This window comes from Crocuta crocuta, unplaced genomic scaffold, assembly GCF_008692635.1.
Source record: "Crocuta crocuta isolate KB4526 unplaced genomic scaffold, BGI_CrCroc_1.0 scaffold42, whole genome shotgun sequence".
In the NCBI taxonomy this organism is placed as follows: Eukaryota; Metazoa; Chordata; class Mammalia; order Carnivora; family Hyaenidae; genus Crocuta; species Crocuta crocuta.
In genome coordinates, this window is record NW_027528744.1 from 425,359 (window position 1) to 437,865 (window position 12,507).

Here is a 12,507-nt window from a genome sequence, read left to right on the forward strand (position 1 = left end):
TTTAAAAAAAAAAAAAAAAAAAAGAAAGAAAGATGACCCGGTCAAAGTTTATCTTAACTCCGCTATTTTTTTTAAACCAGTGACTCAAGCCAAACCAGCAATACAACAAAGAATACAAAGAATATAAAGAATACAAAGAATAATAGGTCAGGGATACATGATGTCTGGGAAGGTATGATTCCCTAATGTCACCCTGTTTCTTGTGGAGGCATAATGTCCAAAGTTCATTGATCTCACACATCTTTTGTTGAGTGAAGAGTATGCCAAGTCAGAGGATACGTGTGCTAGCTGCTGCTTAGAATATTTTAGGAAGCTAGGGGGTTGAGGATAAAACATTAATTCTGCATATCTACCTGTTACCATAAAACAATATCTCGTTGCCTCACATTTACTCTTTTCTCATATTATTGCTTGTTCAACTATAGATTCCATAAGCTTTTTAGCTTTTTTCTTTTTTTTTCTTTTTTTTTTTAGAAAGAGCAAGCAAGAGAGCATAAGTAAGCGAGAGGGAGAGCATATTAAGAGGGAGAAAATCTTAAGCAGACTCCATGCTTGGCACAGAGCCTGATGAGGCAATCGATCCCATGACCCTCCTCACTGGGCTTTTCCACAGAGGAGAAATCACATGGCCCTAAAGTTTCCCCTTTACTAACTCATTTTCATTGTAGACTTCTTCCCAGTGGTTGGTTTTTCTGTTTTCACTTTTTTAGAAGTGTATAGTTGATTATGAGAAAGCGTACATTTGATTGGTTATAAGAAAAATTATACTCTGGATTTTTGTTACTGACAACACAGAAAAAAATATAAAATGAGGATTCTAATCATGATATGTGTTTAAATAATGAAAAGGAACCCAAGGTTAGAAAGATACTGTTTTAAAATATGGTAAAAGACAAGTAAGATTCCAAAATTACTTTTGTGGGCTTTCTTTTGATCACATAAGGTTTGATTTTTTTATTGCTTTATTTTAATATTTTCTGGCTGTGCTTATAATATGTACATATTTTATTATAGTCAGTGTTCTTAGGAATTTATAGCTCAACTGCTATAATTTGCCTATGTCTGAAACTTGATCTACAGATGTTTGGCTCAGATATAATTCTTCAAACATTACTCATTTTTAAAAGGCAATAATTAATATTAGATTGGGTGTTAATACTTGTTTGAAATATTAAGCACTGTTTTTTTTTATCTTCTGCCAAAAATGATCAGAAACATTACAGGAGAATGAATATTTAAACATAGTACTCTGGAATGACAATTTCAAAAAGAAAGTTAGCATACTTTAAAAAGTTTCAGCTCTCATTTTTGATTGATCATGGATTAGGTTAAGACACTTCATTCTGTCAAATGATGATTGTCTCTCTGATGACAAGAGTTTAATAGTTGAAAGTGCAGAAATATAAACAGACTGTGAAGCTATACAGCTTCATAGTCTCTTCCTTTTACCACCTAATTTGTTTTTGAATTTTATTTATGTATTTTGAGAGAGAGAGAGCACAGGTGAGTGGGCTAAGGGCCGAGAGAGAGAGAGAGAGAGAGAGAGAGAGAGAGAGAGACAAGGAGACTCTGTGTTGTCAGTACAGAGCCCAGTGTGGGACTCACACTCACAAACTGTGAAATCATAGCCTGAGCTGAAATCAAGAGTCGGATGCTCAGCTAACTGAGCCATCCAGGCACCCCTCTCTCTAAATGTTTTAAAGGTTGTTCTTTGTTTCTGAAATACCACTGAGGTATTCGTCAAGTTACATTAGTCCCTTAATAATTCACTTTTTTGTTGTTGGGGTCTTAGTTATGTCTTAGAGAATAGAGTGCTCTTTCTACTGGGTCTCTTGCCTATTGTCTTATGTTTTTACTGTCTCTGCTCCTTTACAGGAGAGACTATCCAATCTCCCTTCCATGATGCCCTCATGGTGCCCCGCACAGTGTCACACTGTGGACCCACAGAGTGCCTGGAAGGACATGGGAGGCCTGGTGTCTGTGCTCATGTCCATTGGGTGCTTCTTTGTCACCACATTCCTGCAGGGATCACTGCTATTCCATTGAGAAAACTTTTAAATTCACACTTTAGCGTCACTTACCGCAGTTTACCCTCCCTTTTTCATTTATTTCTTCTGCTGGTCCTGTGCATCTCTATTCGTTCAGGTTAATTTTCTTGTCCTGTTCGTTCTATTTTGCCAATCAAGTTTTCTCTTATCCTTGCTACTTCTTTACCTACAACTGTCATTGTTGCTTCTCTTGTCTTTCATCACCATGAAACCATATCTTAAATATAGAAGCATCACAGATCTGTGGTGATCACGTGAAAACTCTGAACCATCATTGTTCTGGTACCCTATTGTTATCAAATGGCACTTCCTTAATCTGTTCTTTGTATTTATTGATTAATTTCTCTACTGAGATTAGAGAAAAATCACACAACTATATATTTTGGGAATCCTTCAAAATCGTGTCACCAACCCCATCTGAATGCTCAACATATTTCAGTCCATTATTGTTTTACTCCAGAACTCATCTCCGTGAAAGTCATAACACACATTTAATACCAACATAGCACAGAGCAGCAGATTTTCCTTTAGCAGCATTTGCAAGCACAAATACCACAAAAGCATACAAAAAGTTTGGTGAAATGGTAGTCAAGAGATATTTAGGGATTATGTAAGTTTTGAATTAGATTTTGAGAGTAATGATAAATTCAGATTGGCAAGATAGGTGTTAAGGTTCGAAGAGGTTTCAAATGAAGACAGAATGTAAGATCAAAAGCTCCTTGAGAGCAGGTATAATTTCTTTCCAAAGTATTTTTCTTCATTATATACATTTTTAAAAAAAGAAAACCACAGGCCCAAAACGGTGTCCCTCAAACCGAGTTCCCAAACTGGGGCTTAACACCCAATGTAATTGCAGTTTCTACTTTCACCAGAAATATGGCCTTAACTGGTCAGTCAGGAAGTTTTTCTTTCCATCAATGTCAGTAAGTCTGTCACTTGAGTCCTCTCCATCCCCTAAAGAAAGATAAGATCTGCACGGTAAGACCCCTTAACTTTTCCCCTAGAAAACAGGCTTGTCTGGAGCAACACTTTTCTTTTGCTAATAACTCTACTGCCCCCACCCTCCTCTATCAATTCCTTCCATTTTGTACAACTCCTTGGAGTGCCTGTGTGTTTGCTAGATGAAGTGCTGTCTGGTTCATGAATAGTTTAGCAAAGCCAATTAGATATTCACATTCACTTGATTAAATTTTGCTTTTTAACGTATATAAAACAAGTACTAAATGCAAAAAATAAGAAAGTACTAAGTATAAAGAAGAAAATAAATATCAACTGTAGACTGAAAACCAGGGTTAACAATTTTAACGTATTAGTTAATGTTTCTACAGAATTGTGGGGCACCTGGATGGCTCAGTTGGTTCAGCATCCCACTCTTTGTTCTGGCTCAGGTCATGAACTCACAGTTTGTGAGACTGAGCTCCCTGGCTCAGGTCATGAACTCACAGTTTGTGAGACCAAGCTCCGTATCTGGATCTGTGCTAGCAATGCCGAGCCTGCTTGGGCTTCTCTCTTTATCCCTCTCATGTTTGCACACACTTTCTCTCTCAAAAATAAATAAACTTAAAAAAATATTTCTGCAAAACTGTTCTGTATGCAGCAAGTGATTGATTTCTCAAGATAGGAGGCAGCCTAAAATTTAGAACCAAATAGATTCAGTTGTCATTCTACTCCTAACAGTAAGTAGCTGCTACACGAGTATGTTTGTTAATGTCTTTGGGCACAAGTTCCTTCTCCTATAAATGAAGATATTAAATAACTATTCTGTAGAATTAAGAGAATTAAGGAAGATGATGTATGTTTTGTACATGGTAGATATATAACAAGTCAAATTGCTATTTTCCTATTATATTTAAACTGACCTGTATACCTATTTTCTTATGTTTTGAATATGTGGAATCTGAGCTTATGAGTCTTTATAGTAATGACAAGACAAGTCTGAGCAGAGTATTGGTATATAACTGGTTCTGTTAGAGAGGCTGGCTACAAAGTAGTTACAGAGTTTGAGCTATCTACGGACCTTCAGCCAATCACATTTTTTCACTACAAATGTGAAATTTTATTTTTTTGCAACAGTTTTTGAATGAGTCATCATCTGAAGAGTTGAACTACCCAAAATGATTCAAAAACATGCAAATACAGAAGCTGAATTCATTATTAGTAATAGTGGCCATTGGATTTAGAAACAACTATTCTGATAATAGCTGTAATTAGTTGAGCAGCTAGGGAGATAAGATTTTAAACTCTTTTTATATGGAAATGTTGAGGTTTTAGTGCCCTAAAGATGTTTAACTTCTGATGGATATACAGTGTTTTATACCTTTTGCTTCAAAATATTTTAAAAGAAGGATATAAATATATGAGAATTTTGATATTTTAGAATGGCATATCTGTGGTTATTCTGTATTTGGAACTAATGACAAACCTTGTGATGCCACCGAATTTTATATTAAAATGTTTTAATTGGATGTTTCCCTTTTAAAGTAAAATATGTGAAAAAAATAAAAGCTTTATTCCAAGATGATGCCTATGTGGAATTCAACTATTTCATTATAGGATAATGAATTAGCTGGATTTGTTGTAATTAAATAATTAAAGATGAGGAAGTCCATTAGTGTTGTAGCCTCTGCAAAACTTTTTAGACAGTTTTTCAAGTATTTTGGGTTTATCGGAAATAAAACCACATTCCCCAAGCCTTTCTCTTCTTAATATTTATTCCATGTATATTTCTTGTAATTTAAATTTCTCAAACATTTATACCATTAGTCATTACGTCCTTTATAAGCACCACTTTATGTCCAAAAATAATATATTCCTAAATAAAATAGTTCACAGTCTGCCCCATCTCCATCATTTTTGGTCTGTCCCATTACCCTGCTTTCTTGTGCTCACAGCATTTCTCACCATGTGATTTTTTATAAAGTATACCCGCTTGTGTGTTCTTAAAATAGATAAAAACTCCCGAGGGTAGAGACTTTGACTTGTTGCAACTATATCCCCAGCTTCTACTGCAGTGCCTTTTACATATCAAACATTCAAGAATATACATGCACTGACTGAGTGAATGATTCGATAGTGGGAAAATGCACGTTTCTCTAGGAAGAGTAGCATATGTAAGTTTTAGTTGGTTAAAAGTACTTAAGTTGACAGGGGTAATAGAGGAAATCAAGGAAAATATTGCCTCCACGTATAAATAAGGGGAATGGGACAACACTTTTACAATTTGGAAGTTACAATTTCCAGGTCAGTATATTGACAAGGGTGGAGAGAAGGTGTTGAATTTGTGTTGCTGCCACCCTTGTTCACCGTGGTCTGTTAGGCTTTGTGGTCCTTCTGCGGCTCTTGGTTATAGTGAGAAACAACAGGATGCTGGAGTATTCTCTGAGGGGTGCTGTTTTGTTCAGCTTTCAAGCCATAGAGGAGTGTGAAAATCAGGTCACACCTCATGCAAATGAAGTAACAAAACACTCTATACCTAGTTTAACAATACCCTAGTTTTCCTACTGCTTTATTTCATTTCACTTATAAATGAGAATTATTTGTGGTTTAGGATCACAACTTGAGGTGTTGTTTCTTTCTTTATTTTTGAGAAACTGACATGCTTTTTATTCCTATTCTGCAGAATGGATTGGGGAGATGAATATTCCCATAATTCTTTTAACCTACATTGTTTGTTAAATTCACTTCCTGGAGACTTGGAGTTTAAGCAGATCTTCAGTGACATTGATGAAAAGATACAACAAAATGCTACAAGGTAAATATTATTACTAAGTGTTTAAAACTAGTTGGTTTCATGTTTCATTTATACAAACTTTCCCTGGTCTAGTTTTAGTGTTTCCTACTGTTAAATCATTTTAGATTTTAATATCATTAATTTTCTTTTTTTTTTAAATTTTTTTAATGTTTTATTTATTTCTGAGAGAGAGAGAGAGAGAGAGACAGCGTGAGGGGGAAAGGTCAGAGAGAGAGGGAGACACAGAATCTGATACCGGCTCCAGGCTCCGAGCTGGCTGTCAGCACAGAGCCCAACGTGGGGCTCGAACCCACAAACTGTGAGATCATGACCTGAGCCGAAGTTGGATGCTCAACTGACTGAGCCACCCAGGCGCCCCTAATATCATTAATTTTCCTGAAAAAAAATTGATTAGGCCTTCCTCCCTAGAATTTAACATGATTGGTACTTTAAATAAGACTAAAGGGTGCCTGGATGGCTCAGTCCTTTAAGCGTCCATCTTTCGTTCAGGACATGATCTCGTGGTTCGTGAGTTCAAGCCCCACATCAGGCTCTCTGCTATCTGGAGCCTACTTGGTAACCTCTGTCTCCCTGTCTCTGCCCTTCCCCATGTGTGCAGCACTCTCTCTCAAAATTAAATTAAAAAGAAAATTTAAATAAGTAAGACTAAAAAACTAGGCACTGCCTTCAAATAGGTAAATTAAAGTTTATTGAACGTCTAATAATGTTTTCTTAGACTTTGCCAATATTGATGGCCTTGATTTTCATTAATATGTTTAGAGTTAACCATCCTCACTTGATGGATAAGCAGAGAAATTAAAAACTTGAAATTACGGTATTAAAATGGTTGTATAAGGCCATGGATTGCTTGAGTTGTTAAAAGAGAACATTAAGTATGTACTATTTTTATGTAACATTTGTCATTATAAGTCTCCTTCGTGGAAGGCCAGAGACTCCATAGAGAGCTGCACTGCAAGGTTAGTGTTCATCACCTACTCCAAAATTTAGTGCTAATGTTGGGAAAATAAGTAAAGTTATGCACCACAAGATGGACGACAGGACTATTATAAGCTCTAGTCCCTAGCTTAGAGACTCTCTTCTGGGTTTCTTTTTCCTGCTATGCTTGCTGTGCGTGCCAAATTATTACTAATACGTAATGCAGAAGTAACACGATAAATTGTTGCCCATGCTTGTGCTCTGGAGAAGGATCTCCTCTGAGCCCACCAGTGTAAAATAAAACACCGATCCACCTAGATCTCCGAGTGCCGCTTGGTTTTTCCGCCAGTGATCCGGCCTGGTTCTGTAACACCAAACATTAGGAGTGGTGGGGACAGCTAAGTAGTTTGCCATTAGATGGAAGGGACTTTGTCTTTATATGTGTTTTAGGTCCTAGAATCAGTTCACCGATTTAAATCCTTTTGGTCAAAGGTTCTAATAATCAACCTCATGTAGGTTACAAATATGCAAACCACAGTAAAAATTTCTCATATAGAATCAGACATACTATACTATTTCTTTTTTTTAAACTTAAGGTATAGTTATATTGAATTGTCAAAGAAACTGAGCCAAGCAAGTGAAATGTTCCTATGATTTTTTTTCTCATGTTTTATATAAGAATGCAGTCTATTTTTTGTCATAACAAAGGGCATAAATAACTTAAATACAGAAGAAATCTTATTGTTGGGGAATTATAATCAAAACCAAAATCTCCCATCTCAGACATTCTCTCCACAAAGGCAGAAGAGAATAAAAACACTTCTGTTATTCAACAGGCATTAAACCAGAATGCATCACATATCACAGGCAGTCTTCTGAGAGATTGGGAAGACAAAGCTGGGCATCACACCCCTTCATATAACCTGGTAGATAGAACCCATTACAAACATGTTTTCAAGATAAACATAGCTAGTCCTCATGTAGAAAATTTGGCAGCACATTTTTTCACGCATAGTTCATCTTAATTTTACCTGTGTTAAAGGATACCTGTGTTAGCTAATTATTTTATCCTGAGAACAAACATACTTCTCATATCTATAGGACAGGGTGATTTTGCAGATTGGAACACAGCACCTACTGAAGTTAGGCCCCTGTCTTCCAGCAGGAAGTGGAGCCAGGAGCCACCGCCCTTGGTGTGTGCATTTGGAAAAGATGGCTTCCAGGTTCTTGAGAAAGATGGTCCTGGCAGAGAAAGCTGACAAAACGTCTAATCTAGTCTTCTAAGGGATATATTTCAAAGAGATGAAAAAATACTTGAAATTACAAATTTCTAAGATAAATCAGTAAAAGGAAGAGAGGGAAATCCATTCTCTTATTTTCAACAGGGAAAATTAAGCCTCTTTTAATTTGCATTTACCCTTGCAATGTATATACATATATACATACATCTATATGTATATATACACTCATACACACATACATAAGTATATGTGTTTATGTATATGTTCTTGAAAGATAGCATATATGTATGATTTAACCATACTATAGAGTATTATAATTTATATATAAATATAAATTAACTGTGCTAAACTTTAGTTACATATTTATGTAACTCATGTATTATATATTTTATGGCACAGTTTTTAACCCAAAGAAACTTGTAAATGACAATAGTATTAGCTTAAATATGTTTGTAATTCATCAAAATTCCAAAAATTGTTATATTAAAACAAATTTTAAATAATTTTTAAAAGGTAACCTCATTTCATATAGCATTTAGGCTTTTTTTAAAACAAAACAAATCACCGAACTCTGATAGAATGCTTCATTTTTATTTGCTATACCATCTGTAGTTAATTTCCTGCCCTACCTGGTCAATAAGAAATCATGCTTAGAAGTAAAACAGTGATTAAAATATTGTATTTTGCATTCATAAGTTGTTATTTAGGTCAAAACTCAGATGTTATTAAAAAGGAAATATGACATGGAATATAAGGATATAATTTTTAAATTAAAAATATTTTATTGCCCATATATTAAAACCAACCTAGAACAGAACCACCTCAAGTGACCATTGATCTTCACAAGGGATAATATAAGGGAGTAGCTATATGTGCTTTATGCTACATTTAGAATAAAGTCTATTTTTCATCAAATTCAATTATGTTTTTATTATACTCTAGAGAATAAACATAATAGTATAGGGTGTACATATTTTTTAGAATAAAATACTGAATAATAACCATGGTTCAGAAGAATGTAAATCATTTATGCACTCATTTATTGCCTTCTAACAGAATAGCTTTTAGAAAATTGTATGTCATGACGAATCAGTTATGCCACACTTACAGTGCAGTAGTTGAATTACCCTTGGCATTCTTGTATTCTAACAGTTCTATTTATCTCTCAATGGTGTACATTGAATAAGTAATGAACATTTGTATGATATGGGTTTACCAGATACTTTTTAAAGGAAAAAACACTAGTAATTCATTTTTAAATATTAAAATTTTAAATAAATTACCCTTGAATTTTTAAAGTTGTATTTCTAGCAGTGACCCTGAATTCTAAGTGTAAACTCCTTTCCTCTTCTTAATATCATCAGGTTTTATGAGCCACAGGGTCTTTTGTTTCCCCAAAGCAGTGATTCACCAGAATGGAGTAGAGTGCCCAGGGGTCAGTGAACCTTCACCTGCCCTTCAAGAGAGGCTGTCATTCACTCAGACCATTTTCACTCCTACATCATCATTTCCATTCAAATCACAGCTAGGTGACTCTTGAGTCTGACCATGGAAATCAGTGATAGTGAATCATTTACTTTTAATACATATCAAAGTTGGTAACAAGAAGGTAAGTAACTTGCCAAAGAGGAATACTATGAATGTACCCACAAACTCACGTTAGTTCAGTAACTGAAAACTGCATGTGTCATTGAAATATTTTTTGAGAGCCCCTCTGGAAAACAGTGTGGAGGTTCCTCAGGAAACTAACAANCGTGTCATTGAAATATTTTTTGAGCTAAATGGAGCTTAATAGTTGAACAAGATAATGAGGTATAGAAGTTTTTTTGGGATCATAGTAAGAATAATTTTTTTTCCTCTTAACTTTCAGTCAGAATGATACAGTTGTATCATTAAAAGTTCATTTTAGGGGCACCTGGGTGGCTCAGTCCCTAAGCATCCAACTTTGGCTCAGATCATGATCTCACAGTTCGTGGGTTCGAGCCCCGCATCAAGCTCTGTGCTGACAGCTCAGAGCCTGGAGCCTGTTTCAGATTCTGTATCTCCCTCTCTCTCTCTACACCTCGCCCACTCGTGCTCTGTCTCTCTCTGTCTCAAAAATAAACTATAAAAAAAATTTATTTTACCTTTCTGTTTTCTAAATATAGAAGGTTTTTGTGTGTCCTTCAAGACCTAAATTTTGATGGTAGTGGTACAGGGTTACTACTGTTTGTTTGGGTTTTTTTTAACCTAAAGAAACAACAAGAAGTGTTATCATGGATAATATTTACCTTAATCTAGGAGCATTAACTTTAAATTGTGACAGAACATTAGATACATGGTTTCTGTAAATTTAGTCATGCCTATTTACAGAGGATACACATTCCATATATTACATTTATTTTCCACATAATGCGTTTTTTTTTGTATTCATATATGAAATCTTGGGGTAAGTTCCCACATGATAGCTTAAAAGCCTACTTCTGAAAGAAGTAACCAAAAGAAATCTTCACATAAGCTATCAACTTTGGGCTTGTCATGGTGGAACCACAAATCTGCCAGTGGACACACATATTCACATTAATGTATTTTAAGGCCATAGCAAATTAGATAAAGTGAAAATTAGTTGTTTCATGGACTGTACTGAGTATTACTATTTCTGGCAGTATTTTGGCACTTACTTAGGAATAACGAGGTGATACTAATTAATACATAGTCCTTGTTTAACTTTTGTGTTTGTACTTCTCTTTTGTGTTTCCCTATTCTCATATATTCCATCTGACAGAATCTGTACCTGTTCTCCTAAATTACTCAGCAAGACTAGGCTACATGGAAAGAAACGTGAAAGCTCTCCCCAACTGCTCTTGAACCTAAAGTGAGACTTAAGTAGGCACGTTCCATTTCTCCTATTGGGGCTCTTGTCCTTCTCAGAGATAATAATGCCTCTAAGCAGACAGCATCCTGGGCCTCAGCAGCTCGGTAACCTAGACTTTCCATGACCCCACTTATATATTTGCTGCTTTTTAAATGTATCCAGTCCTCCCACGGAAGCTCTCAACCTAAAGTCTAGTGATGCGTGCAGGTAGAATTGGAGACAGGTGAGAAGACAGGCTACTCTCTCTTCATGGTGGCTTGTGGAAGTGCTCCCTTCCCTCATTTTCTCACTATTAGCTCCATTATTTGAATGTCTGTGGTGTCCCTTACTCTTTTCTGCGTATTCCTGTATTGTGTGCCTTCAATGCTGCCCTTAGACGTCTGCTTTAAGAGGCTGAATAGGGTAAAATGTGAGACTGGTAGCTCCATTAGATGATTATTAAATGATCCTTTCAAGTAACACATGCATTATAACTGTTTGACATTTTTAAAAAGTATAACTTTTATCCCTTGAGTAAATTCCTAGCAGTGCTGTTGCTGGGTCATAGGGGAGTTCTATTGTTAACTTTTTGAGGAACCTCCACACTGTTTTNCAGGTGTTATATGGATAACAACTTGACAATAAACTATTTGTAAAAAAAAAAAAAAAAGAAAAAGAAAAAGAAAAGATCTGAAAAAAAATAAAATAAAAAAAATAAATGTAATACAAAAAAAAATTCCAGTGGCAGGAAATACATGGAAAAAAAAGTTTCACTTTTATCTTTATATGTGTTAGCTTCACCTGCTCTTTGTCAAATATGTGTAAGGCAATAATGGATTTTTATTTGAGGATTAAAAATTTTTTGTAATGTTTAACTTTGAGAGAGAGACAGAGTATGAGCAGGGGAGTGTCAGAGAAGAGAGGGAGACACAGAATTTGAAGCAGGCTCCAGACTAAGCTGTCAGCAGAGAGCCCGATGCAGGGCTCGAACCCTGTAACCACGAGATCATGACCTGAGCAGAAGTTGGACACTTAACCAACTGAGTCACTAAGGTGCCCCAAATTGAGAATGTTTTAAAAGATTATTATTGAAATTATGTTTCCATGGGAAATAGAGGGAAACAAGTGTCTGCGTATTTATAAGTTGTTATGATAATAAAAATAGAATAATAGTATTTTAAATATCCACACCTGATAAGATTGACCCAACACTAGTTAGGCCACTATTTCCCAGGGAGCACCGTAGTTAATTGGCCCCTGAGAAGTAAGTCCTGACCCCTGAGCTAAAAATCAGGGGTGCCTGGTGAAGACCTGGCCCAGCTCTACGGTCAAGAATAGGACAGAAATACTGAAAGAGAACTGACTAAGCCATGGTAATGAGATGTGAGTGCTGTGGCTGGCTTACTTTTCCTGTTAGGTTGATGCCCTGAGATCTAACCCAACCCTGCCACTTTCCCCAAAAGACAGCCTTGTCAGGGATTCAGCAGAGTCAACACTTTATCTAAAAAGAGTCACTATCAGGGGCACCTAGCGGGCTCAGTCAGAGGAGCATGCAACTCTTAAAAATTAAAGAGTCCCACTAACACCACACAGCCTTTGTTAATTATGTCCTAATTCTAGAATGTCTTGACAGAATATTTTTCTTTGGGATTATAAGGTAGCTGAGGGGTGGATTGGGGGATTTGGAAACTGGGATTATTCATTCATTTCTACTTTAAA

General features: G+C 35.8%; 1 protein-coding gene across 1 annotated transcript in view; it reads left to right on the top strand.

Annotated features, from left to right (window-relative positions):
• The window catches only part of KIAA0825 (KIAA0825 ortholog), a 358,820-nt gene that overhangs the window by 23,045 nt on the left and 323,268 nt on the right, over positions 1 to 12,507 (top strand). Inside the window, exon 3 of the mRNA XM_077755312.1 lies at positions 5,668 to 5,799. Within this exon, the coding sequence (XP_077611438.1) occupies positions 5,669 to 5,799 (131 nt within the window). The 5' untranslated portion in view covers position 5,668. The remainder of the gene's footprint in view (positions 1 to 5,667; positions 5,800 to 12,507) is intronic.